At 55.9% G+C, this 25,013-nt stretch overlaps 10 protein-coding genes across 10 annotated transcripts; 5 read left to right on the top strand and 5 right to left on the bottom strand.

Annotated features, from left to right (window-relative positions):
- Nucleotides 1–245: 245 nt before the first annotated feature.
- On the top strand, nt 246–1,922 carry CHGG_06929 (uncharacterized protein; the record flags this gene model as incomplete). The annotated part of the gene is made up of 2 exons (XM_001224584.1): nt 246–368; nt 1,272–1,922. 2 exons carry the CDS (start codon nt 246–248, stop codon nt 1,920–1,922), a joined length of 774 nt encoding a protein of 257 aa, XP_001224585.1.
- Nucleotides 1,923–3,307: 1,385 nt separating this feature from the next.
- Nucleotides 3,308–4,429, top strand: CHGG_06928 (uncharacterized protein; the record flags this gene model as incomplete). The annotated part of the gene is made up of 1 exon (XM_001224583.1): nt 3,308–4,429. The coding sequence occupies one exon, from the start codon at nt 3,308–3,310 to the stop codon at nt 4,427–4,429; it is 1,122 nt and encodes a 373-aa protein (XP_001224584.1).
- A 219-nt stretch (nt 4,430–4,648) lies between these two features.
- Nucleotides 4,649–5,319, bottom strand: CHGG_06927 (uncharacterized protein; the record flags this gene model as incomplete). The annotated part of the gene is made up of 2 exons (XM_001224582.1): nt 4,649–4,967; nt 5,042–5,319. The coding sequence occupies 2 exons, from the start codon at nt 5,317–5,319 to the stop codon at nt 4,649–4,651; spliced, it is 597 nt and encodes a 198-aa protein (XP_001224583.1).
- A 467-nt stretch (nt 5,320–5,786) lies between these two features.
- CHGG_06926 (uncharacterized protein) lies at nt 5,787–8,142 on the top strand (the record flags this gene model as incomplete). Its single annotated transcript, XM_001224581.1, has 5 exons — nt 5,787–5,943; nt 6,112–6,562; nt 6,626–7,232; nt 7,291–7,635; nt 7,849–8,142. The coding sequence occupies 5 exons, from the start codon at nt 5,787–5,789 to the stop codon at nt 8,140–8,142; spliced, it is 1,854 nt and encodes a 617-aa protein (XP_001224582.1).
- A 173-nt stretch (nt 8,143–8,315) lies between these two features.
- On the bottom strand, nt 8,316–9,336 carry CHGG_06925 (uncharacterized protein; the record flags this gene model as incomplete). The annotated part of the gene is made up of 3 exons (XM_001224580.1): nt 8,316–8,473; nt 8,594–8,708; nt 8,908–9,336. The coding sequence occupies 3 exons, from the start codon at nt 9,334–9,336 to the stop codon at nt 8,316–8,318; spliced, it is 702 nt and encodes a 233-aa protein (XP_001224581.1).
- A 423-nt stretch (nt 9,337–9,759) lies between these two features.
- Nucleotides 9,760–10,276, bottom strand: CHGG_06924 (uncharacterized protein; the record flags this gene model as incomplete). Its single annotated transcript, XM_001224579.1, has 2 exons — nt 9,760–10,034; nt 10,114–10,276. The coding sequence occupies 2 exons, from the start codon at nt 10,274–10,276 to the stop codon at nt 9,760–9,762; spliced, it is 438 nt and encodes a 145-aa protein (XP_001224580.1).
- Nucleotides 10,277–11,415: 1,139 nt separating this feature from the next.
- On the top strand, nt 11,416–13,313 carry CHGG_06923 (uncharacterized protein; the record flags this gene model as incomplete). The annotated part of the gene is made up of 5 exons (XM_001224578.1): nt 11,416–11,482; nt 11,570–12,064; nt 12,145–12,773; nt 12,832–13,123; nt 13,222–13,313. 5 exons carry the CDS (start codon nt 11,416–11,418, stop codon nt 13,311–13,313), a joined length of 1,575 nt encoding a protein of 524 aa, XP_001224579.1.
- Nucleotides 13,314–14,902: 1,589 nt separating this feature from the next.
- CHGG_06922 (uncharacterized protein) lies at nt 14,903–16,362 on the top strand (the record flags this gene model as incomplete). The annotated part of the gene is made up of 4 exons (XM_001224577.1): nt 14,903–15,129; nt 15,404–15,566; nt 15,652–15,799; nt 15,878–16,362. 4 exons carry the CDS (start codon nt 14,903–14,905, stop codon nt 16,360–16,362), a joined length of 1,023 nt encoding a protein of 340 aa, XP_001224578.1.
- Nucleotides 16,363–16,818: 456 nt separating this feature from the next.
- On the bottom strand, nt 16,819–19,299 carry CHGG_06921 (uncharacterized protein; the record flags this gene model as incomplete). Its single annotated transcript, XM_001224576.1, has 6 exons — nt 16,819–17,166; nt 17,228–17,373; nt 17,441–17,561; nt 17,640–17,915; nt 17,976–18,624; nt 18,692–19,299. 6 exons carry the CDS (start codon nt 19,297–19,299, stop codon nt 16,819–16,821), a joined length of 2,148 nt encoding a protein of 715 aa, XP_001224577.1.
- A 3,047-nt stretch (nt 19,300–22,346) lies between these two features.
- On the bottom strand, nt 22,347–23,364 carry CHGG_06920 (uncharacterized protein; the record flags this gene model as incomplete). Its single annotated transcript, XM_001224575.1, has 4 exons — nt 22,347–22,425; nt 22,492–22,634; nt 22,744–23,025; nt 23,107–23,364. 4 exons carry the CDS (start codon nt 23,362–23,364, stop codon nt 22,347–22,349), a joined length of 762 nt encoding a protein of 253 aa, XP_001224576.1.
- Nucleotides 23,365–25,013: the final 1,649 nt, after the last annotated feature.

The following is a 25,013-nucleotide window of genomic DNA, read 5'->3' as shown; positions in this document are numbered from 1 at the left end:
TGAGGACCCGGTTTATCATCCATATATATATCCCGCGGAAGATCACCCACACTCAAGGCGACGCAATACGTCCATACCGGGAGTTTACACAACGTTCCACAGACATACCTGTCTCCTTCTACTTCCCAGAGGCATAAAAGTGTTGGGGCGGCTGACATATTGCACCTTCTCCAGCCCCGGCCTCCTTTTACTCTTCCCGATACTGTGTCTAGTAATTAAAAGGCTGAACTGGGGAGGGGTTTGAGATGGGCGACGCTGGTCGAGTCGATCCAGACGTGGTGGTTGCAGAGGAGGCTGCCGAGGTTGTCGACGGCGGTTGGGTCTGGGCAGTGGCACCAGGGGTGTTGGGGGATGTAGAGGAGACACATGTTAGTGGCTTGTCGGGGCGGTTGTTGGAGACTTTCGGGTGTATGATGAGGTGGATGTGCCGTTGGGTACCAGGCCCCAGGTTGGAGGTGAGCAGTGTTTATTAAGGTTTTATCATGGCCATTACCTTTATTGTTGCTCACTCCACGTCTATCAAAGCATTCAATACCTATGCATTGTGGATGGAATAAAGAAGTTGTTGTTACATTCAGGGGTAACCTACATGGGGATGAGCGGGTTAGGGTTACGCCGAACCAGTCACATAAGGAGCACCTTAAACCTCCAATGCCACCAACTCAACACTCGTGGGAAGGAAGAATCCATCTTAGAACTCGGATTAAGGAGTCACGGTTTTGCGCAAGAGTTTTGGCGTAAAGCCCGCACGCGCGTGGTTGCACAGGAGCGTCCCAAGGCTGTGGTGGTTGATGGGCCTTGAAGCTGTCTCGGTGCAGCTTACCCGCGAAGAGCCAAGCTGAAGTCACGGCGGTAAACACTGGTGAAAGGTGCTGGCAGACTCGGGCCTCGTCGTGCATGGTTCTATCCTTGGCCTGATTTGTCCCTCCATCAACGACCTGAAGAGGAGAGGCCGAGACAGTCAGAGACATGGATGGACCGAGACGACAAGAAAAAAGGTTGGGCAGAAACGCATAGATGCGACTTGAGAAAACGATCGGGCAGCCGATCGATAAAGGTGGGAATCGTTGTTGCCCAGGCTATGCATCCATCCAAGTGAAGGAAGATGGGAATTTTTCCCATCCCGATCACCGCAACGCTAAAGAATCTCAAGACTCGGGAATCCATTAATCTACCGCGTACTATCTGTGTGTGTCTGGCTGACTGACCGGACACCGTCGATAGCCGTTAATCACGACATAGAGTGGACGGTACAGCAGCTTGCAGAATAGTCGGCAAGGTTCGAAGCCGAAGAGAAACGCTTTTTCCGGGGGACTTGCTGGGCGCACCCCCCGCCCAGAATTGCTAGGCGCGCACCCTCCAGGGTTAGGGTCAGAGGTTCAACATCGCCAACCACCGACATCTGCCACACTCAGATCAAATCCTCGAACTCCAGTACTCCGGCAACCCCCAGAAGGCTCCCCACCGCCAGGGCTTCGAATCCATTGTCCCAGGCTCAGCCGACACCCCAGCGACGCAAGAGGACCCAGCCTAGGCCCCCTAAGGGTACTGCGCCGCATCTGAAGCCCAGTATACGTCGTAGGCTGTCACAAGTGGAGTTGGTGAAGTCTCCAGAGGTTGATAGAGGGTTCGAGAGGTTGAAGATCAAGGCTGCACAGCGCCCATCCTTGCTCACGGCGCCGAAGGCAACGAAAAGGGGTAGGGTTTCTGAGGTGGCTCCTGAGGCTGCGCCTCCGCGAAAACAAGCCTCAAAGCGCAACGCAGTGCTTTCTACGACCTCACAGTCAAGCGAACAAGTTCAGGCGGGCTCTGCAGCGCAAACCCAAGCCGTTCAGGACCCGTCTCCCCCCATGACGAGGACTCGGAGTGGCCGAGCGGTCAAACCATCGGCTAAATTACGTGGTGCGGCTCAGGAGGTCTAAATAGTGGTAGTTCTACGTAGTGTATGGAGTCTGAGCGAGTAGAATTGAGCTGTTTTGCGAAGTCTTTCGCTTTTGGGGCAGAGTAATTCATTTGTTTTAGTTGCGACCATATAAAACCCTAACCCTTTGGGCGGGGAGGGGGTGCACGCCTAGCAATTTCGGGCGGGGTGCGCGCCTAGCAAGGCCCTTTTCCGGGAGCTTGTAGCGTGCTTCTGAGCTTAAACGGCGATTCTGGCGGAGGGTCCTTGGCACATGCTTTCTAAGTAGTTTGTCTTCGATAAAATCCAAGACTTTCATTTTTAATGATTGAATACTGATGTGGTCATGGCAGGAGTCTCGGCCGAGGACGACTTGGCTACTTCGACGGCGGAGAAGGGGTCGCGGCGGGGACCCGATGGAGGGTTACATTACCCGTTCGGAGATCACTTGACCTTTGGTTACAAAGATCAAAAACAACCAAAAAAAGGCACCCATAACCACCGCATCACACGGCTATGTTGCGGACAAGGAGAGCCTGATATTCGTCAATGCAACACATGCTTATGAAAAGCACGATGGAACACCGAAAAGTACCAATGGGGTTGTTTGGCCCAGGTCGGAGAAGCTTTGGGAAGCGCCGAATATCGGATACAGTCATCTTGAAGAGGTCAACAACGACCATGTCGCTGAGTAAGGGTCCCTTGAAATGTGTATGTCAAAGTCGCCGGTGATATGGAGTTGGTATTGACAATGACAGCTATTCGTAGTAACCCGGAGTTAGAAAAGGGTAGATAGATTCTCTGATAATATAGGTACCACAAATGACACGTCACTGGGTAATTCCATGTAGCTGCCCTCGCAATTCTAGGCATCGTAGAAACAGCCTTCAGTACGGTTGGATCCTACTACCTAGTCATATGAAAATAAAAAAGGGGTATGTATGTCCACCGCTTGAACACGGCTTGCTTGGTGCTATGCTACCTAGCCAGGAGTCAGGAGGTACGGATCAGGGTCTGGCGACTGGCCAACGACGCAGTACATCCAGGAAGACCCACCCTCAATTGCCATACAAACTGCGAGTGGCTGCAAGACAGAGGAGGTAGCTGCCCAGTGCGAAGCCTAGGTAGAGGCAATACGCTACTGTCATATAACCCGGGTTACCCCAGTTGAACTCCGAGCAACGCCACTGCCTGCGGTCGTACAGAAACGCAGGTGCTACACACCCACGTATTGAGTAAACAATGTAAATCCCGAGCTTGCCCTAAACCCCCGCCTTTCCCTTTTCCTCCCTCCATCAACCACCAACCATCCCACCCATCATCAGTGCCTTCATAACCATTCCACAACCAACAACCGGGCACCATACAAACCATCCACCAACAGAAAGCCCCACCACCATCAAAACCATGACCACCCCACCCCCCCTGCACATCCCCCCCACGCACCACTCCCCCACCTTCCCCCCCAACACCCTCATCCTCGTCACCGGCGCCAACGGCCTCATCGCCTCACACATCACCGACCAGCTGCTGGCCGCGGGCTTCCGGGTGCGCGGCACCGTGCGCTCCCTTGCCCGCTGCGGCTACCTGCAGCCCCTCTTCAACGCACGCCACGGCGAGGGCCGTTTTACGCTGCACGAGATACCGGACGTTTCCGCGCCCGGGGCGTGGGAGGCGGCGGTTTCGGGGGTGGCGGGGATTGCGCACATGCTGGGGGCGGTGGATTTGAGCGTGCAGGATGCGGATGGGGCGGCGGCGGAGGAGTTGAAGTGGCAGGTGGGGATGCTGGAGGCGGCGCGGAGGGAGGAGGGGGTGAAGGCGGTGGCGTTTACGTCGTCGGCGTGGGCGGTTTGGACGCCGGATGCGGAGAGGAAGATCAGGTTGACGGGGGAGAGTTGGAATGAGGAGGCGGTGGCGTTGGCGAGGGATGCCGGGGTGAGTGCGGAGGAGAAGGGGTTTGCGGGGTTTATGGCGTTCAAGACGCTTGTTGAGCAGGGCGTGTGGGAGTGGGTGCGGAGGGAGCAGCCGCGGTATGCGTTTAACACTGTGTTGTTGGATACGGTGCTGGGGGAGTGTCTGGACCCGGAGAACCAGGGGATTCCGAGCACGGCGGGGATGGCGCATTGGGTGTGGGAGAATATCCACGTGGACACGCTCAACATGATGCAACCGCAGTGGTTTGTGGATTGCCGGGATGCTGGCCGGTTGTACGTCGCGTTGCTGGCGACGGCGCCTGTGGTGGACAGGGAGCGCGTGTTTGCGTTTGGCGCGCGGTACAGCTTCTTCCGGGTGGCTGAGATCCTGAAGGAGCTGTACCCGGAGCACGCCGACAAGATGGCCAAGGTCAAGGACCTGGGGTGGGACCAAACCGAGGTGCCGAACGAGCGGGGGGCTGGGTTGTTGGCTAGGTTGGGTCAGGAGGACGGCTGGCGGACTCTGGAAGAGAGCGTGAAGGAGAACGCCGAAAGCTGGCTGAAGCTCAAGTCGGCCGGGGTGACAGACCAGAGGTATGCACATATTGGCAAATGACGCTGAAGGGTATCATGACTTTGGCAGGCTCCTATGCCGACTTTCTTTTTCTTATTTTTTCTTTTTAAGAAAAATGGAACTTTGTTAGGCACAATCCTTTTTTTTGCGTAGGTGCTGGGTATCACTAGTTCGACCATTTCGTGGCGCCTGGCGAGGGTACGATCGGATACGTACTCGCCAGAACTGTCCTCTCACAAATATCTGTTCCGCCATGCGCCCTCATACCGGCATAGGCTGGGGGTTGTTGCCGACCGTCTTGTAGAGATCGCGCAGCTCGAACGCCTCGTGGCCGCCCTCGGGGACTTCTCCAATTAGGCGGGCTGGCTGCCCCGCGACAATACTGAAGCTCGGGATGACCATGTTGGGAGGGACGACAGTGCCGTCGAGGATGCGCACGTATTCCTTGATGATGGCGAACTCGCCGATCGAGACCCTGGCGCCGATGTGGACGTGGCTGCCGACCGAGGCGGCCTGCACGACGGAGCCGGCGCCGACGAAGACGTGGTCGCCCATGCGGAGGGGCATGAAGGTGAAAGCGCTGCGGTGGCGCATGGTCAGTATCTTTGCTATTGCGAGTAGTTGAGGTGTCGGATATCAAGAGAGCAAACCTACCCCTTGTACAGACGCCCTGGGGGACGCAGACAGCAGCCCCGGCTTAGGAAGCAGTAGCGCCCAATCGACACGGCCGTGTTATTCGGAGCGGCACCACCCGACTGTGGCTGTGCCTGGATGGTCCGAATCAAGTCGCCCCGGATCATGGCCTCGGGTTGAATGACGGTCTTGCCGCCGAGCATAATGTTTTGGGTTCCCACGAGGGTCGCCTTGCGAGCCACTTTATTGCCCGTGTCTGTCTCGATGTATTCTCCTCTCGGCGGTCTGCGGGACGACATTTTGGCAGTAATATTTTACCAGTTAAAATTCGGTTGGTGGGCTGGGGGTAGATTTCGTATCGGGGGTTTTGACTCGTCAGGGTGCTCGTTTTGGTGGTTGGCGATTATGTGATGTCGTCGGCGATGTCGCGTCGCGTCGGATGCATCCGATGCTTGAGGCTACCGAGACAAAGACGGAGTGGGGGGAGACTGTGTGGGTCCTGCACGGGCCGCACCGAGCTCGCGCCCGTAACCATCACCCAACCCATGTTCGCCATGGCCTGGAGCCGCCCAGCCGCCCATGTTCCTCCCATCCGACCTGCTGCGCCGTATCACCGCCGAAATGCCGTTTCAAGGACCCATGCCCTGTGTGGCATTAGTCAGGGGATGCAGCTCAGGCATCAACATTGAGTTAAGAAATCTAAAAAATACAAGTTTACATTTTCTTTCTAACGCAAGATTTGAAATTCGAACGAAACCCCAACAAGATGTCTTCAACTTTGTTAGAATCGGAGCAAGGGAGTGACTCCGCAATAAAACCGGCTCTCGACATAGCCGACCTCTTCCGCGAGCTGCAAGAAACAAATCGGCTGTTGAGAGAGATAGCATCGCAAAAGGCGGTCGACCAAGACCCGACTCAGCCGAGTACCGATACATCATTATCACCAAGCATAAATGATAAAGGGTCACCTCATTGTTCACCGCTAGAGCCCTCTGTCGTGAGCGCAAAAGCGATACAACTCGTCGACGACCTTGCCCACAGGGTATTCGATTCGGGCTATCGGGAACACCTGGACTGGTTCCGCGATCTAGTCCTATCGCGGGTTTCAAAAGCCAGTGAATCATCGCGTAACTCGGGCAATTTTATCCAGCCGGTGCACCAGGTCCGAGTGTTCCTCAGCTCGCCGGATGTTCCCAGTCGAAGAGCAAACCCCAGCGGTCGACTGTTGGAGCTACAGTGGGAATGGAGGCTCAGCTCGAGGATCCATGGACTGTCCTTGGCAGACGGTGAACTCGAGAACCTCCGTACCCAATGGCTCGTCGAGTTCGATCTCGATCGATTAACCGAGCGCGTTTCGAGGCACTCCGGATGGATCCTTGGCAAAGACACCCGCCGCAACGGCATGCTCTGTGCATGTCCCCTTGTTTATGGCCCCGGCGAGGTGCTTGCACCGGCAAACTCCATTCTCGATGAGTGCCACAAGGCCAAAGCTCTCGTTAGCAAGATGACATACCCCGAACTCGTCAGCCCTGGCGCACTCTGGTAACGAAGAACTACCTATTCAAGCTGTGCCCCCGTCACTTGCCCCGTACTGACTAGCCCCAGGCACTTTACCACCCCCATATGGGCCAACGGAGTTCTTCCCCTGAGCCGCCTTGCACTCATTGCCGCTGTATGCCTGGTGAACCCGGAGGAGGAATTCGAGACCGCGCACGACTTCTTGCACGTATTTTGTGCTCCATGGAAACCTCTACGTTTCCGGGGGACAGGCTTCAGCTTCAACGGCTGGACCGGCAGCAACGAGATATCGTACCAGCACACCATCCGCTGCTTCTCCAACGTTATGGTTGACGACCAAAGCGACTTTGCTCCCTACGTCCGTTGCCATCGCGAGTCTGGCCAGTTCCCAGCCCTCCCGGGAGCGCCCAGTCCGTTGTTTACTGAACGCCGCATGTCTATACTGTGCCGCTGGTCTGAGCTGAGTGGCGAGCTCTCCTTCACCATTGTGCTCCTTGGAGACTTTCAATCACTGAAACAGGAATCTCAGGCATCCAATGATTTGTTTACAGATTGGAAGGACCGCCACTTTACCGTAAAAGGCAAGAATGCCGGCTACCACATGCTGCAGTCTGCTGTTCACCGCATGCTGATGTCCTGGGAGAAAGAGTGGTCTCAGTGCCTGGATAGGCTGGGGGATACGGTTAACATCAACGTGAGTGGCTCCTACTTTATCGACGCTGTCATTTTGTGCTCGACTCACTCTTGAATAGCTTAACGATATCCTTAGCGATGAAACTAGCAACCGCCTCATGTTTGACACCTCATACGCCCGGTCCCGCGTCTACTTCAAGACTCTGGAGATTCTTCGTATTTTTGGGGATATCATACGAGAAACCGGCCGAGACCTGCAAGAGATGGACCCTGAGCGCCTCCTCCAGGGCAGCTTTCTACGCGCCGGTTGGGACGTTCGGTACTTCCTCAGGGAAGAACCAGCCACGGACAAGGCGCTGTGGAAAAACTGGCGGATCCTGTCCGAGTTTCAAAAAGGGGCCGAGGAACGGTTGATACGGCGGATCAATGAGAAGACCGAGGAGATTAAGAGTTTGAGGGACGGGGTAAGTAGTGGCACTCGCCCCATCCAACTCAAAGCTAACCTAGGTATCAGCTTTTCAACGCAACTTCTCTACGCGAGGCAGCCAGATCGACAACCATGAATCGCTATGTCATCGTCTTTACGGTCGTGACCGTGCTTTATCTCCCTCCCAGCCTAACATCGGTATTGACACCATTTCCTATTTTCGAATTCTAACGACTAACCCCATCGGCAGTCAATCTTCGGTACGCCACTATTCGAGGCGGAAGAGCAGGCTGAGACAGTCCAGCGTTTCAAGACATCAACCATAATCGTCTGCGTCATCACCTACGTCCTCGCCTTCCTGCTCTTGTGGGTTGCCGACAAATGGGACACCGCCGGGATGGCTGTACCACGAGACCCGCCGAGTTTTGCCGCCTCGACGTGGAACAGACTCAAAGGTGGTAACCGGGAAGACACGCAGACAGCCCCCTCAGCCGCATCACCAGCAACAAACCTCTCCTCACACCAGCGGACACCGAACGAGTAATGAGCGTATAACCAACAAACCTCCCAACTATCCAACTAAGGTACCTAGCCACACCTCAACACCACAGCCCCCAACCATCAACCACCCAACCCAGATCCCTCTCCTCATTCAATCAAACCAAGGTACCTAAGCGACTTAACACCCCTCCCCCGCCCCCGCCCAAACCTTTCTCCTCATACCCCTCCACCCATTCCACATACTCGCCGCCCGCCCGCACCCACCCCTTGGATCCCGCCCTCCAGCGCCAAGCTTTGAGTGTCCTTGTCGCCTGCCTCGGCAATGTGGTCGGCCAGCCAGCCTGCTGCGCGGCTGCCGCGGCCTTTGGAGGAGCCTATGGATGGGGGGTGGTTGTTAGAGGATGACGTGGGGGTGGTGTGTGGGGCGAGGGAAGGGAAACGGGGGGGAGGAGGAGGGGAAGAAAACGGAAAGGAAAAGAAAAAAGGGGGCATACCGCAGTAGAAAATGACTTTGCGCAGGCCGGCTGCTTTGAAGGTGGCGTAGACGGCGGAGAGGGTTAGGGGGAGGCTCTGCGCGGGGATGTTGAGGGAGCTGCGGATGGTGCCGCCCTGTGAGGGGAGGAGAGGTGTTAGCTGTGTGTGGGTTTTACTTCGATGGAGTGAGGATCGGGCGCCGTCTATCTTGGTTGTGTGCATGGCAGGCGGTGGTCGGAGGTTGGCCCCGTGGTTCAGAATACCGCCGGGCACGCGCCGTGTCACATGTTTCAGACGCTCTCTCCCTCTCTCGGGGATCGACATAGTCGCATACCTCGAAATCGTTCCGCCGCAGATCAACCAGCAACAAAGTTCCGCTTCTCAAGCGGTGTCGTCTTGAGCAGCTTCGAGCACTTCCTCGCGCGAGATGGTCACCACCTCGGATTTGGGCGCGGGGTAGGCTGCATACCATGGCGCTGAAGCGGCTGTTGCGGCGGCGGTTGCGTCGGTGGTTGCCATTCGGACGGGTGCTGCGGGTGTTGGGAACGCCGATGTGATTGGTGTTCTCGTAGGGGATTGAGGTGTTGTGAACGGAGAGGAGAGTTGGTGAGAGTTTGTTGTTGGGGAAGACGGGAGAGCGAGAGGGGCTCAGTTGTGTGTCACTCCTCGCATTTGATTGGTCTGTTCCTGAAAGTGACTGAATCATGAATGGCCAGGTTGAGAGCCCAAGGCTGAATCTGGACGTGAGATGGTGAGAAGACATAGCGATTGGGCGACGGGATATTTCTACCAGGACATCAATGTAGTATATCGGAATCATCACTGGGCTGTAACGACGACTACGGATTATGCTATCTTATCATTCACGTAACCTATGCCTGAAACCACAAACGAGATGTTACGAGAAGTCAAAGACTTGAGAACTCAGGGGTGCCCGCACGTTAAACGGGCACATCATTATCTGGCCAGGTCTAGCCTCAGGATACCGGGGGGGGAGAGAGTAGAGCGAGGTTGACATTATTTGGTTGGTTTGTTTTTATTTGTACGTGTCAGGACCTATGCCACTATGCGGCACATGTACCTAGAGGCTAGTCGTGCTCAACGGCTACTTGTACACGGCTCCGGAAGATTTATTAAGTCACTTCTTTGGGTTTCCAACCACGACCTGCCGCCCCAACGCTCTGCCCTACGCGAAAGGCCCACTTGTACTAAAAATTGAAGCATCCCGTCCTAAACACCCTGTCGTACCATTGCGTCCTCTAGCATACCTGTACACCCCCGGAGTAGATGGGGACGCAGCAAGGCCCGGGTTACCGCCTGAATCGAAAAGCGGCGTGTTTCTCGGTGGGTTGAGCGCCATGCATGCCCCTGTAGCGGCGGCGGCGACGGCTGGGTTGATGGTGTAGGCGGTGATCGTGGTAGTGGTGGTGAATGTGGTGGTGGTTGTGGTGGGCACGCAGGCTGGTTTAACACGGGAGAAATTAGCCATCGGTTGCGCTTGTTTGTGCACCGTGTTGCCAGGTTTTATCGCAGGGCTTACCTGGTGGCGGCGGCGGTGCTGGGTTTACTGGAGGCTGGTTGCACCCGGCACCCCAAGGTTGGCCCCCCATGAGCAAGTTAAAGCCGTTGGTCCAGCAGACAGCAGCCTCGCCTACACCGGCGTAGCTGGCTATGGCCGCGAGAACCAAGTTTTGGGCTTTCATGATGATGATATTGGCTCCGATGTAAGTGGAAGGTGGTGGGCGGAAGCGAGAATGAGGGAGAGTCTGTTCTGTTATGCGGCCGACGGAGCGGGGAGAATGGAGTGAAGGGGGACTCACTCCTCATTTATACAAACACAAGGGGCTCTTGTGCCAACGGGTTTAGCGCAAGGGAAAGCCATGGCCCTTTCTCTTCATTTCGAGCTTGTTGTTGTCACATCACCGACGCGGGAAGCTGAACCCTAGCGGTGAGCGTCCCTCCTGACCCAGCCTCCCTGGTAAACCGACTTCCGATTCCGGGGATGCCCGTCACGCATCTAGCCTCTTCTCATCGGCCCTTCTTCCATTCATGCGGCCCATATGCGGGGTGCGTCATATTGACATCCATATCTTCTTTGGGACATAGATTTCCTCAGGTAATGTGACAGCCTGCCTCGGTCTCTCTATCTACCTATCAGCTGAGTCTCGAGAAGCAAGGTGACAACATAGGTTTTTAAAACGACCAATCAGAGAGGAAGAAAAGGTAGAGTGTAATAAAGCCGTGTCTCTCGTAGTCTTGGGCTTGGAGCTGGGCGGGACGAGCAGGCCTGCGTCCAGACCAACGAAGGCCCTTAACAGAATCGCTATGCCCGCCGAAACTTATCGGACGGTCAGTGCGTATGGCTTCTTTTAGCGCTTGTTTATCTCGGAGATTTCTCATCATCTCGATCCGGCCCGCGAATCGGATCCGGATCGATACCCGGCGAAGCTTGGATTTGAATCTGGGGTTAGATCGGCACCCCAGACGGCAGCTGAGTACCCCTACTCAAACCACGAACGAGGCTTGTAGGTCTCACATTTGGGCCCACGCTGAATCTCTTCCCTGCCCCGTGACAATGCAGCTGCGCAGCCTCCGCTGTGACGAGGTGGACGCCATGCATTATGATCGGCTGCGGTTGCGGTTCGACGCCGGTCGCCGGTCAAGATGCTGGGGTGGTTGTGTTGCTCCTTGGAGGGAATCCGTTGAGACACGGAGGCGGGGGATGGGAGGAACACAGTTACAAAGTGTATAAAGAAAGCTGAGAGGACTCCCCGGGATGCCAGTGCCGCTCCGTCCACCTACAACCACTCCCACCTCCTCTCACACACTTCCCTACAACATCATGAAGTCCAACTTGGGCTTGGTAGTCTCGAGCGTCCTGGGTCTGGCACTCCAGGCCGGGGCCCAAGGTACGCAAAACCCATTTGGTGCAGCAAATAACGACGCTCTTAACGGCGCCGGATCAACTGGCAGCCAGAACCCGTTTGGTGGCGCAGCCGTCGTTCCAGCAGACTCAACTGGCAACCAGAATCCATTCAGCGGTGGCGGCTCTGGGTCTGGTGCCGCCGTTCCAGCAGACTCAACTGGCAACCAGAATCCATTTAGCGGTGGCGGCTCTGGGTCTGGTGCCGGTGCAGGTGCTGGTTCAGGAGGTAGCCAGAACCCCTTCGGTGGTGGTGGCTCCAGCCCTGGTACCGGTACTGGCGCTGGCACCGGATCAGGAGGCAGCCAGAACCCCTTTGGCAGTGGCGGCACCGGTACTGGTACTGGCACTGGTGCTGGTACTGGTTCAGGAGGTAGCCAGAATTCCTTCCCCGGCACTGGCTCCGGCGGAGGCACCACAACCCCTCCAGGAAGCTGCCAGTGCCCGCCTGGTGGGAACACAACCCCCAGCGGCCCGCGCCTGGATCAACCGGGATGCCCGGCGACTCGGGCCGTGGCACCAACAGGCCAGGCGCTAACGTATGCCAGCTCACCCATCTGCCACACGGGTAAGTTTCCCAGCCAACCTGATAACCCCTTCCCAATAATCAACGGAAACTTGCTAACGAAATCACTCCCGGGAAAATAGGCGACGGCCAGTTGTACCAAAGCCCCGATGGGGCAACCTTCTTCATCCAGTGCTGCACCCACGGCGCCAGCACCGTGATCAGAACGCTCGTGACGGCCGATTTTGGAGAGTGCATGGACGAGTGCAGCAGGACGGACCAGTGCAGCAGTGTCAAGTTCCTGGCCCACGAGGAGTCGTGGTCCGAGCCTCTGCACACATGCACCTTGAGCAAGGATGGAGGGTACTCGTCGGCTACGTGTGGAGGAGACGTCCACAGCTATGCCTTCGTCATCGACCCGCCGGCTATCGAGTCCCCTGACTCAGCGGGTGTTCTCTGCTCGACCGAATGCCCTTCTGCCCACGGCCAACTTTACGTGTCCTCGGTGGGCGAGTCCTTCCATATGGACTGCGGCCAGCGGCACGGTACCCAGGTCATCTACCGTGACCGCCAACCGTCGCTCAAGACTTGCATTGAGGCTTGCGGAAAGCTGCTGGCATGCCACAGCGTTGACTACGACACCCACCGCCAGATCTGCTACTACGGGAAGCACCAAGGCGAACCGACCATCGACGCTCCCGGGTTTGCGAGCGCCCACTCCATGGGCTGCGTGGGGGCATGCTCTGCATGCAGCGGTGGCCGCTGCCCGAACGTGAGTCCCAAACCCCTTAAGTCACCCCTTGGCCGTTGCTAATGGAGAAAACAACTAGGACCCCGACCCGTCTGCGCCTCCTCACGACGACAGCCCCTTCCCCCAGGATGGCCCGCTCGCCAACCCCTCGCCTCCCGACTTGCTGTGCCCTGGACTCCAAGGCCAGATCAAGACCGTCAACGGCGTGAGCTACCGCATGACGTGCGGGCTGGCCACGGGTTGCCACGAGGATGCCGTAGCACTCTTCGGGGCGGGAGGCGACATGCATAGGACGCTTGATGACTGCCTCCAGGCTTGTGCCGACAACGCGGCCAAGGGGTGCAACAGCATCAACTTCCTCGATTCTGACTGTAAGATTCTAACTCCCCCTTACTCCCACCGCTCGCAGTTCCCTAGCCAGCCCCTATCCCGCGGAGCCTCGCTAACCTCCCCGTTCGTCGGCGTACAGACACGCCCAGCGGCACGGCGCGGTGCGTCCTTAGACAGTGCAACCCGGCCCCTAGCATCGTGGGTAGCCACATCTCGGGACATAGAATCTAAGGGTATCTGAAGGAGTGAGTAGCCCATGGGAAAGCTAGGCAGGCCGAGAGTGGATACCGAAAGCCCCCCTTGTGTTCCGCGTAGACAAGTGGTGTTTGATAGGTAGTGGGCCAAGGCAGTTGGCAGAGTTGTCTGGCGTTAGGTTACGAAGGGGTAACTCGGTAAATTCTTCAAATTGCGTTCATTCAGACCACGTCGTGGGTGTGACTTCCTCGCCTGGAGGTGTTGCAAAGACTACCTACGTGCTCCTTCACACATGGTTGGTCGGAGGGAGCTCCCGAGGTTCAAAGATAGCTGGGACAACCTTTTCCCTTGGCAACAGAGGGTCAGGAATGTGGAGAGGTTCAGCCGAAGGATAGCAACAACAGACAAGGTATAATCAGCGGGTCCCTAGGGATGTGGAGGTCCAAACCGAGAAAGGATCAGGTCCGAAACACAACCGAACAGGGAGCGCGAGGGCAGTTCAAAATGCGAGTATTCGGCAACGTCCGCAAATCATGTGGCTGCTAATGAAGCAGTCGTCAGCAGAAATAACTATAAACTAATGCCGTCTGACCCAAACGAACGGGTAACCAGACAGAGCACGGGACGACCGAGACTAGTCTTTTATTACAGTCTTTACCCGCCATGTCGCGATGCTGACTGCACCACAGAAATAGATAATCCGGGGGTAATATGTAGTCACACCCATCCTCGAGCCATCCTCCGCAGGCGGCCGGCAACCTGACACGGGCCAAGCATATGTACCCAACCGGAGGCCGGAGGCCGACAGCAGCAAGTATCATGATATCAGGCGGCAAGGAGAATATTGGGTGTGGAATGCGGGAATAAACTTCGAGAACAAAGGTCAACTGCCGAGCCAAGAGCCTTCTTAATCTATACAACGACAGGCCACCGCCAACATGGATAAAGCAGGGGTGAGGGACTCGTCATGCCCAGGCTCAGTTAACGCAGCCAACGGGGATAGGGTTTCGTTCGGATCTGGTTCGTTTTTAACCGGCGTCTTAAACCGCCATTCTCGCCGGACGACCCGATTCGTCTGCCTCACCATCATTCTCTTACAAACGGAGATTAAAATCCGGGGAGCTGTCTTGGCGGTGGGTTATGATGGCAGCACGCACTGGGGGGAAAACCAATCAGACCGGGTGTGAATGTCAGGACGTGGTATGGGCGATATGGGACGGGGGGATCGACCGTTGGCCATACCTCCTTCCCCCATGACTTAGCGAGGAAACAACCTACCAGCGTCCACCAACGGGTGAATACCGATGATGCGACCCGGATATTGATGGTGCCTTCTCTGCGCCGCATGTGGTGCAATGTAGCCCCCGAGCCCAGAGCCGGGCCATGGGGTGGGTTCATTATTCATAGCATGATCTGCATACCTTGCTGGGTTGGAAAGGGCAGGGGCGAGAGGGAAACAGGAGGCGGGAAGGGGGGGCAAGGGGGGGGGACAGACAGAGGATCAACAAACCTAAATAACCCGGGCGGGAACCGCCTTCTGGATCTTGACAGTCGCTCCCGTTCCCCCCCAACGCGCATCCTTTCTTCAATCTGTAGACGTGTGAGTTTAGATCACCGCCAACGCCATGGCACTCAAGACCTTCCTAGCGAGCTTGCTGCTCGCAGCACCCACCCTCGCCCACCCGGGCCACCACGAGAAGGTGTACGCGCACTCGGCCCTCCCGCTCGAGCGCAAGTCTCTCGCCCACTGCTCGGCCCAGTTCAACGAGCCCGAGTTTGTCAAGCGGACGGTGCAGATCTATGGACAGGAGCTGGCGCGGTTGAAGCGCTCGCTGGGCATCTACACGAAGAGGTAAGAATTTCTGAATTGGGGTTGGTTGGGGGACCAGGGGTTGGGGCGGAGAGGATGCTGTCGTGCTAACATTCAACCCTCTACAGGACGGTGCACAGCCCGCGTGACTACGAATCGGTTAGCCGGATCGACCACAAGAGCAACAAGACGGTTACCACGGGGGATGGATCTTAGCACGCTATTCTCGGACGCCGGCGCTTGCATGCTGATGCCCGCCGTCGACCAGGGCCCGCTGTGTGAGTTTATACCCGAGATGCAGGTGGTTTATTTACAGGTCACTAACGGCATGCTCAGACGTCAAGGGAGAGGAGGTCCGCAAAGACATTACTGGTGGCGAGAAGGGCATCCCCTTGACCCTGGCCATCCAGGTGGTCGACTACAAGACGTGCCAGACGGTCCCCGAGGCCCACGTCGACATCTGGAGCTCCAACTCTACCGTGAGAATCCCCCGACCCTTCTCGGGTGTTTATTAGTTTGTTTGCCAAAGACTAACAAACGCAGGGCATCTACGTCGGTGTGCAGGGCTACCCCGGCATGGGCGACCCCAACGACGCCTCGATCCTCCAGGGCACCACTCTCCGCGGCGTGCAGCCGACCGACGACCACGGCGTCGCCTCGTTTGACTCGCTCTTCCCCGGACACTACGACGGGCGCGCCACCCATATCCACGGTGAGCTATCCTCCTACCCCCTCCCAAAATGAACCCCCCCCCCCTTCGGAACACCCCCTCACTAACCCCCCCAACCAGCCATCGTCTACCTCGGCGCGACCAAGCAACCCAACAACACCATCACGGGCGGCCGCGCGGCCCACGTCGGACAGATCTACTTCGACCAGGGCCTGATCACGGCCGTGGACCAAGCCGCGCCCTACAACACCAACAAGATGCGGGTGGTGCCCAACGTGAACGACTTCCTGTTCCGGCAGGGCGCTAACGGCGACGACCCCATCGTGCGCTACGCGCTGGTCGGCAAGGACATCTCGGAGGGCCTGTTCGCCTGGATCCGGTTTGGTATTGATCAGAATGCGAATAAGCCGGTGAACCCGGCTGCGTTCTGGACCGAGAAGGGTGGTGTTATGAACCCGACTGGCCCGATCTCGCAGCTGCCTGGTGGTGGGTTCCCTGGTGGTGGATGGCCCGGCTGGCCCGGTGGAAAGAAGAGGCGCGCGGCGAAGGCGGCGGCCGCGGCTGCTGCTGCTGCTGCGGCGGCGGCGGAGCAGGATGCTGAGTAAAGGGAGAGTCCGGGAAGGGAGTTTCAGTTGGATGGTGGGTGATGGGGAGGCCACGGGGGTGGCCGGTGGAGTTCACATGAAGCAACAGCATGAATTTGGGTTGTATTCTGCTAAAGGAAAGATATTCTGGGGACTTGGGTGAATTAGTCCAGCGTCGGTTCAGGATACTGTCAGTCATTACCAGGTAGAAATAACGTGGGTTGCATTGCCAAACTCGGACCACCCCGTGAACTTCTATTCGCGTTTGTGATGAGTTCTAGAACGGAGAACAAGTCCCATCCGGCATTTGCAAATCTCACTCATCTGGTGAATGAAGGGACTAGGGCATTTCTACCTTGTAACAACATTGTACTGCACGTGGTAATTGGATGCTGCTGTTGCGTGCTCCAATGTATTACTTTCATTGCAATACTGTTTTAATGTTTATACTAGTATGTAGGGATGTACCGTCTGCTCTCAAACCTTCAGCGCCTCCAGCAAACCCGCCAACTTCTCGTTGTTATGCATGCCCATCTCCCTTGCCATGCTCTTCAGCTCCAGTTGCAGCGCTCCCATAGCTTGCCTCGTGTATTCGAGACTTCCTGTCTGTTTGAGATGTTCAAGGAACAGGTTCTTCTGGTCTAATGTCATTTTCCCTGCAATTTGTCGCTGGGAGAGGAGGTTTTGAAGGATAGCTACGTGGCTGTTGGCTTTTGACTTGATATCCGAAGACTTGGAATTCCCACAGCGACTGAGGGCGTGAATAATGGGAAGCGAGTATTTTCCTTCGTCCAGGTCCTCGCAGAACCCTTTTTGCTTGGTGTACTAATCCTTGGGGGTTAGCCACAATATCATGTCTATCTGTTACGCTCACAGAGAAACTCACATCTGCCGAGGTCAAGTTCATGTAATCATCCCGGATTTGGAAGAAGCGGCCTAGCAAGGTCATGAACCGCGTGATGAGGACCACATCCGGCTTGGTGGGCGAGTCCGACTGCGCATCGAGCATCCTCGCCAGCATCCGAAAGAGACCTGCGGTTTCTACCACCCAGATTAGCTACTAACCCCTACGCCTCATCAAAAAGGGCATTCGACTCACTGCCGTCAACCATGGCAAGGTACTCTTCCTCGGTCGGACAACTCAAGTTGCACGTCCAGGCGAGATCATAGCTCTGTCCGACGTAGAGATCCTGGAGCTCCTCTAGTTTCGAGTTAGTCAACTACAAGTAATATTAGCCAAGGGCTTAGCACTCACGGCAGAAAACATCCATGCAACGCTGGCTATCCAGCTTCCTTACTTCCTCGAGGGCGTTAAGAAACCTAAACCCGGCCGAGTTGATGGTCTGCATGGTTCCAAAGACCAAATGCGCCGCCGGCTTCCCGCGTCGCAAGCGGGAAGAATCCTCAATGTCATCCAGCATTAGGGATGCCCCGTGAAGAAGATGGACGGCCTTTGAAACGATGGCGGCCTGCTGCGGCGGCACCCTGTACCAGACATTAAGCGCGTCGATAGCCTTGTGACGGATGCCTTTTCCGGGCAAAGAGTCAATGTAGCGCGATGGTGCCTCGAGAACCTAGACATTTGGTCAGCCCTTGCAACGACCAGAACGCGGCCTCTAGCTCTTGTTACGTACATCTGTGCCCAGGCTCGGGACGTCCTGCACAACCTCCATCTCTTGGTGGGAGTCATCGTTGATAACAATACCAGTGGTGATAATACCGTTGGTGGCAGTACGGCTTGCAACACCCCCGTTGATCTCAGCCTTCGCATGTTTGGCAATACCGTTTATAGCCTTCTTCTCTTGGCCCCAAATCCAACCGAGTGTCTCGTCCGCCTGGATAGCTTCTGCCAGCGCGAGCTGTGTTGCCGTTAACGTCCGATCAGCATTATAGCGAGGACACTGAAGTCCCCAGACAATATTTCCGCTGATCGCATTCCTAAACCATTCGAGCAGGCGTTTGGCGTCGTGGCAAAGATCATCCCTCGCCTTAGCTGCCTCCACGACACGCACATGCTCCGCAGCGTATTGTCTGGCCTTGTCACGGCACGCCTGTTTTGCCTCGTCCCAACTCATCGAGTGCTTGTTCATCAGGATCCAGATGGCGTTCGTCACAGACGACTGGCCGTTGTCGCTCGCCGCCTTCCGCTCGCGCTCCCAGGAGTGGCAGTCGTTCGTGAGCGCGAACTGAAGCCAGAACGCCTCGGAAAGCTCCAGGCACGTTTGTTGTTGGTCTTCCGGGATGGTGAGGCCCATGGCAAAGAGAACCAATCCGAACATAGACCTATTTTCATCCCCTTATTAGGCCTGACCCTGCTCCACCACGTGCATCTTTGGGGAGAGAAACCTACTGCGAAGCGACATTCACCCGTCGATAGTCCAGGTACTCGTCCAAATCACGAAGCTCCCTGCTCCCCCCCAAACGGACCAACATAGCCCTCACCGACACCTCCAGCCAGCGGAAAGCATCCCTCGCACAGGCAGGATCAATCGCCAGCATCGCCCTGCCAACACCCACAAACGTCCGCGCGACGCGCCCGCCGCCCACACCCACACAATCCCCGCCCTTCTCCAGCGCGTCCTTCGCAGACAGCAAATCAGCCAGGTACGGCGCGGCCGCCGCGGCAGGCGACTCGGCGGCCTCGACCAGGTCGTCGAGCAGGAACACCATCTCGACGATGTACCCGACCAGCTCGGCGCGGTCGGGCAGCGTGTCGGGCACACACACCGCTAGGAACCCGTACTCGGGCCCTGCGGTGCCGACGTACCCTGGTGGTAATGGCACGGTGGCGGCGGTGGTGCCGACGACGACGTGCTGCCAGTCCTTTTGGGCGCGGAAGGCGCCGCGGTCGATGAGCGCGGCGCTGTGGCTTATACGGAGCGGGAGGTTGGTGGCGAGGCCGTCGAGGTTGGTGTCGTAGGTGGAGGGGTCGACGAGGTGAGAGTTAGGGTGGTCCATGGTGAGGGGCGTGCGGTGGCTGGTTGTGAAGGAGAGCTTGGTAAAGGGAATTGGGAGGGAATAGTCAGCTTTTGTATGGGGCCCTGGTGGGTTCTGAATGGGATGGAGAATGACGGCGAGAGGTCGAGGTTAACGGTTGCTTCGAGCTTCGGTAAGGTCAGGTAGACAGCAGGGTTCTCCTAATATCAATGTAAAGAGGGTGATTTAAGTGGTGCTGGGGAGAAAGTTGTGAACGGAATCCAGCAGAGGTTGGAGTATTCTACACGATGTTACCTGAGGAAGAAAGAAACTGGGCCGACGAGGTTGTTGTCTGGTCGGAGAGCAAGGTGAACGTGTTGCCCCAAGAGCGGCTACCATTTGGGTTCATGAATGAGACGCTGCTTCCTATTTACAATAAAGCCGACTGCAACTGACCACAATAATGGTAGAGCTTGATGAGAAGCGCGGCCCGGCCCTTCTTCCTCGCAGGCTGTCCTTGCAGCCTCTGACTGGGGTACCGCCTCAGCCGCCCATCAGATTCCGATTCGATGACGGTGGCTTCGTCGGACGAGCGCCAACCGCGGTCCGCTCGCCAATTGCTCCGGGTGTAGATCTTTTGCGGGCGCTTCTGTACATACACGTACATGCGGGGCAAGTGTATTGGGCGCTACCAGCCTGGGCAGGCTTCAGCTTTAGCTTATTTCCTAAAATATCCGTGATCCTCACAGGGGTGATTCGTTCGCGCGGACAAGCGAGTGAGACATTGAACGATTCACCCCTGCACACTTCAATCTGTGCCAGCTGAGGCATGCTGGATTGTTGCTAGGTTGGTTACATTCGTTGAGGAGCTAGCGTTCGACTTCGAAATGGAAAGCGTCATTTGGATCAGATAGATCTTGTTGCAGTTTGCGCTGCAGGGAAAAAGGGGGGCAAAGGAAACGGACTGTCCATCCTCGATCCCACTACCCACAGGAAATGACTGCATCTGCGAAAGGGTGTCACCTGTCCCACCCGCCAGCATGGGACAGTGCCAACTATGCTAAACCTGGTTAGAGTTGAGCTAAAAATCACACTGGAACCGGATCGACCATATGTTTGTACGGGCCTTTCACTGAATCAAAAGTAGGTAAGAACAGGGAAGGGATGTTGATACTGTTACACATTTCGTGACAATCACAGGACTGCCGAGTACCAGCACTATGGACGCTCTTCACAACGGTTAAACTAGGAGGAAGCCAAGGTACTTAGGGTCGTTTTTATGGTAATTCCCAGTACCTAAAAACTGGGCATCCAAAAGCACCTTAGGTACCTATTGTTACCTTTACAACTTGTCAGCCGCCCGCACCATCACGACCCCCATTTCAACAGCCACAACTCTATCAAAACAACTGCGATTTCTGGCTAAATAGGTACAGAAAGATGGACCCACTGAACAGGGTATAAGTATTTGATATACCACCCACGTGCGTGTACCATGGCCTCTAAACGTCTAAGCATGGAATCGATGAGGCCGTCGATACACCCCTGCGGCACCCTGTCCCGCGCAACCTTCAAAACAAACGCATTGTAACAGCCATATATGGAACGGGTACAAAATCTCGTTATAACAGGCCCCTGCTAAGCCCTGTTTATGGAGATGTTTCGTGTTTTGCCGTTCCTGCGTTACGACCTTTCATTATGTGGTTGGATTCAGGGGCGCTATCAGGCACGACGTTAGACAACAGAATCATCAGTTTCCCCACCATATCCAAATCCCTCAACCGTGGGACTGATAGTGTATAAGCCCATACGGTCTTCCTCGGTCAGGGGGTAACAGCCATTGCCTTGTGGACCAAATGTTTCAAGGGCTGTGTTGCCTCCCCTGATTCTCTAACAGATTGTCGTATCTAAGGGTGGTTGCTGCGGTCACTCTGGCAATTTGAAAAACAAGTGGTATTCATATATGGCCCTTGGAGAAGTGCCCCAGACTGTATCATTACCCTGATACTCTTTCTTTTCCTAGATAATGCCACGATGCATACGGCAGAGAAAAAAAAGAGTAGCTGGAAAGCCGAGGCATATAGGTCCAGGAACAGGCCACTTACAGCTCAATGCTCGGCCCCATTGCAAAGGTTTAAAGGCTCTTCTGCGCCGGGGTCTTCTGGTCTAATACCTTCTAAAAGGAGTGACGCGAATATCATAATCGTGGCTAGCCTAAAGGTTGCGCGGGAGAGGGTGCCGCAAGGGTGTATCGACGGCCTCATCGATTCCATGCTTAGACGTTTAGAGGCCATGGTACACGCACGTGGGTGGTATATCAAATACTTATACCCTGTTGTCACGGATATGCCGACGGGCGGAACCACAGGCCAGTCGCTAAACAAACCAATCAGGGAACCCACATGAGTGGCTCGGTGAGCTCAGTTGGAGGGTACAACTGAGCACACTGAGCACCTTTGTAGGAGCCAGCCAATCATGACCCAGGAATGGGAGAAATAGCTCAGTGAGCTCAGTTGGAGGGTACCACTGAGCACACTGAGCACACAGGACTTAGATAGGTATATAGTCACTCGTTCTGGAGAGCTCTGGGAGTTCTCCAGTTAGCAATCACAACTACAGTTCGCTACAAGTACGAGAGCCTACTGTTGAGACAAGCCTTTGTTGTGCACCCTTTGGCTGCACCGAACCTAAGCACCCTTGAGAGACTACCTTCGACCGAAGCTGAACCCTAACAGGACAGGGTCCTGAAGTAGGTTCGTCACACCTGTTAAGTGGGTCCATCTTTCTGTACCTATTTAGCCAGGAATCGCAGTTGTTTTGATAGAGTTGTGGCTGTTGAAATGGGGGTCGTGGTGGTGCGGGCGGCTGACAAGATGTAAAGGTACCAGGTAACAATACTTCATAAAACGTGCGACCATCGTGATGCCGCTAACTAAACTATATACTTGATCAACATGAGTATTTACTTCCAAAATTCAGAACTCAACACCCCCACCCATCACATCACCCCATACCCAACCCGAACTCCTTAACACAACATCCGCTCCGCAACCGCAATCCCATCCGACCAACTCCACGCCATCAACCGCTCATTTACCAGCGCGGTAGTTGTTCCAGAAGCTGGCCATGCGAGCCTGCTGTCCGGCAGTGAACTCTTCATAGCACGAGCTGTCCAAGGCTGTTAGCACACACACCTTTCACATACACAACCCCGCAGACCAAGAGAGAACTCACTCATAAGTGTAATCCATATAGTTGTGAATAGGATCCAGCCCCGCCTGGCTAGGGCACGAGTCCCTGCCAATCGGGCAGCCGCTGCTGGCGCTAGCCTGGGCGGGGGTGTCGGAGACGGAGTCGCCGGAGCCGGTGCAGCCGCCCTGGAAGGTGTGGTACAGGCCAAACCAGTGGCCGACCTCGTGGGTTGGTGGGTGTGGCTCCAGGTTGTAGTTGGTGGCCGGAGCCGCCGGGCACGGAGGTGCTCAGGACGGTGCAGCCGTCGCGGATCTGGGTGGTGGAGCCGGAGCTGCCGCCGCCCGACTCCGGGAAGTAGCAGTACCCGAGGTTGTCGCCCATCTCCGGGAGGAAGTAGACGTTGAGCGTCCGGTAGGTGCCCTTGCGCAGAGAGCGCTTCATGGTCATCTCGTAGCCGCGGGTGTCGTCGGCCCAGTTGGCGTTGATGGTGTGCGTGGTGCCCTTGAGCGTGAACTGGAAGCCGTAGGGGGCGTAGGCCTTGTTGAGGGTGGCGAGCTGCGCGTTAAGGACGGAGTCCTGGGGTGGGTGGTTAGTTGGTATTGCTGGTGGGGGGTGATCTATAGTGGGAGGGGCGTGGATTCTGGGAAGGGTACTTACAGAGACATCGTCACTGCTGGACCTGTGCACGACGTGGAAGTAGGTGTCGACGGTGACGGTGGCCTGGATGCTGAAGTTGCCCGACGCCCTCAGGGAAGCCTCCTGGGCGGCGAACTGCTGCGAGACCCGGATGTGCTCGGCATCGGGCTCCGGAGCGCCACAGCCAAAGCCACGGCTGATGGGCTTGGTCTCACGCGAAGGGGCAGCGATGACACCCTGGGCGGCCGCGAGGGCAAGGGCAAAGGGAGTGAAACGCATGGTGAGATGAGCGGGAACTGCCTGTAGTAGAGCTAATCTATACAAATTAATGCAGAGGCCGATGCTGTAGAATTCATGATCCCAAGACGCGGGAGTAATCTAGTCTCTTATACAAGAAGCACCCGAGGCCATGGTGAGAGCCTCCCCGCTAGTTCTCGGCCACGATGTCGGATTCTGGAAGGTAGATCGCCAAGCGACCTTTTCGACGGGGCCATGTCTGCCTTGTCTGCAATGCGACCCCTGACACGGAGATACAATCAAAGTTCTTTCGGCTTCTTCCTTCCTGATCCGATTCAGCCTTTCCCCGACTTGGGGGTCGGGCCGCGGTGGGGGCTCATAAATTGGCATTGGACCTCCCGCATGGGAGATGGCTTGTGCTTTGATTCGGTGCCTGAACTTATGTTTAGTGTGGCGAGAGGGTGGTCAAGGGCGGTGGGGCCCGTGGAGGGTCCAGAAGGGGCTCACGGGGCCAGGACGGGGTGACCCGGAGGCGTCGGCGAGGTCCGGGGCACACTGATAGCTGGCATGATTAGCATGTGCAAACGATACAAGTGTAGTTACTCGTCAGCCAGATAAGCGAGATCACTAAGCATAACTTGGACTTGTCGTAGGTGAACGAATGCTCCCATGCTTCCCGGTAGTTGGAAGTGCCAAGGGCCGGCCTCGGCAACCCCACGAACAGATGCCGGCGGCTACGGCAGATAGTGGCGACCTCCCCAATGGGGAAGTTGGTGAAACGGGTGTGTCGTGTTGAGAGACTGATTGGACCCGTCTGCCAAGTGCCCCCAAGCCGTTGTTGGCAGGAGTCTGAGATTCAATACGACGCTGCCCTGGGCTCGAGAGGAGAAGTGAGATGGGGATTTATGATTGGCGGTTTCACATGGACGAATCTCAAATCTGAAGCAGATTCCTACGCGACCTTCCAGACAATGACACGCGCCCTTTCCGCTCCGGTTCCCAACTTGGGAGCGATCTCCATTTCTCGCTTCTCTCTGGAGCTTGTGAGGAGAAGTTAAACCTGTGGACAACGTGAGGGATTTTCAGGGCCGCTTGCATTTGTTTGGACCGCTTAGACTTGGTAGCTGGGACTCAGGGGTACTTTGTACTAGCACTCAGTCTCGCCGCAAGGCGCTTCGGGGAATGCCGGGCACTGCGCAAGGGGAAGGACGGTACATAACACCGCAACACAGAAAAGGGGCGCCGAGGCAGTGTTCGACGCTACCTAATACCGCTCAATAGAAAAGGTATTTGGAAGGGATTTAACGTTATAGATTTTAGTGCTACTGAATCTTTTTTATTCAATATCCCTTTCTTTTTTGTATCCATTTTGCCTCTCTTTTACGCTAACTATCCTGATTCTATACTTGTTTCCTTCCTTTCCTTCCTTTCCTTCCTTTCCTTACTTTCCTTACTTTCCTTCCTTTCCTTCCTTTCCTTCCTTTCCTTCCTTTCCTTCCTTTCCTTCCTTTCCCTCCTTTCCTTCTTTTCCTTGTTTTCCGTCTTTCCCTTGTTTTACATCTTTTACATATTCACCACATAGCGACGAAAACGCATATTTTGGACTTGGCACACTTTGTAACCATAGTGAACATTTTCCCCTTTTCCCGCTTATCGCACTTTTTTGACATTCGACACTCTATAGGAGCTTT

Source organism: Chaetomium globosum, genomic scaffold (genome assembly GCF_000143365.1).
Source record: "Chaetomium globosum CBS 148.51 scaffold_5 genomic scaffold, whole genome shotgun sequence".
Classification (NCBI taxonomy): domain Eukaryota; kingdom Fungi; phylum Ascomycota; class Sordariomycetes; order Sordariales; family Chaetomiaceae; genus Chaetomium; species Chaetomium globosum.
The sequence above is the reverse complement of the archived record's forward strand: the minus strand, read 5'-3'. Positions and strand labels throughout refer to the sequence as shown.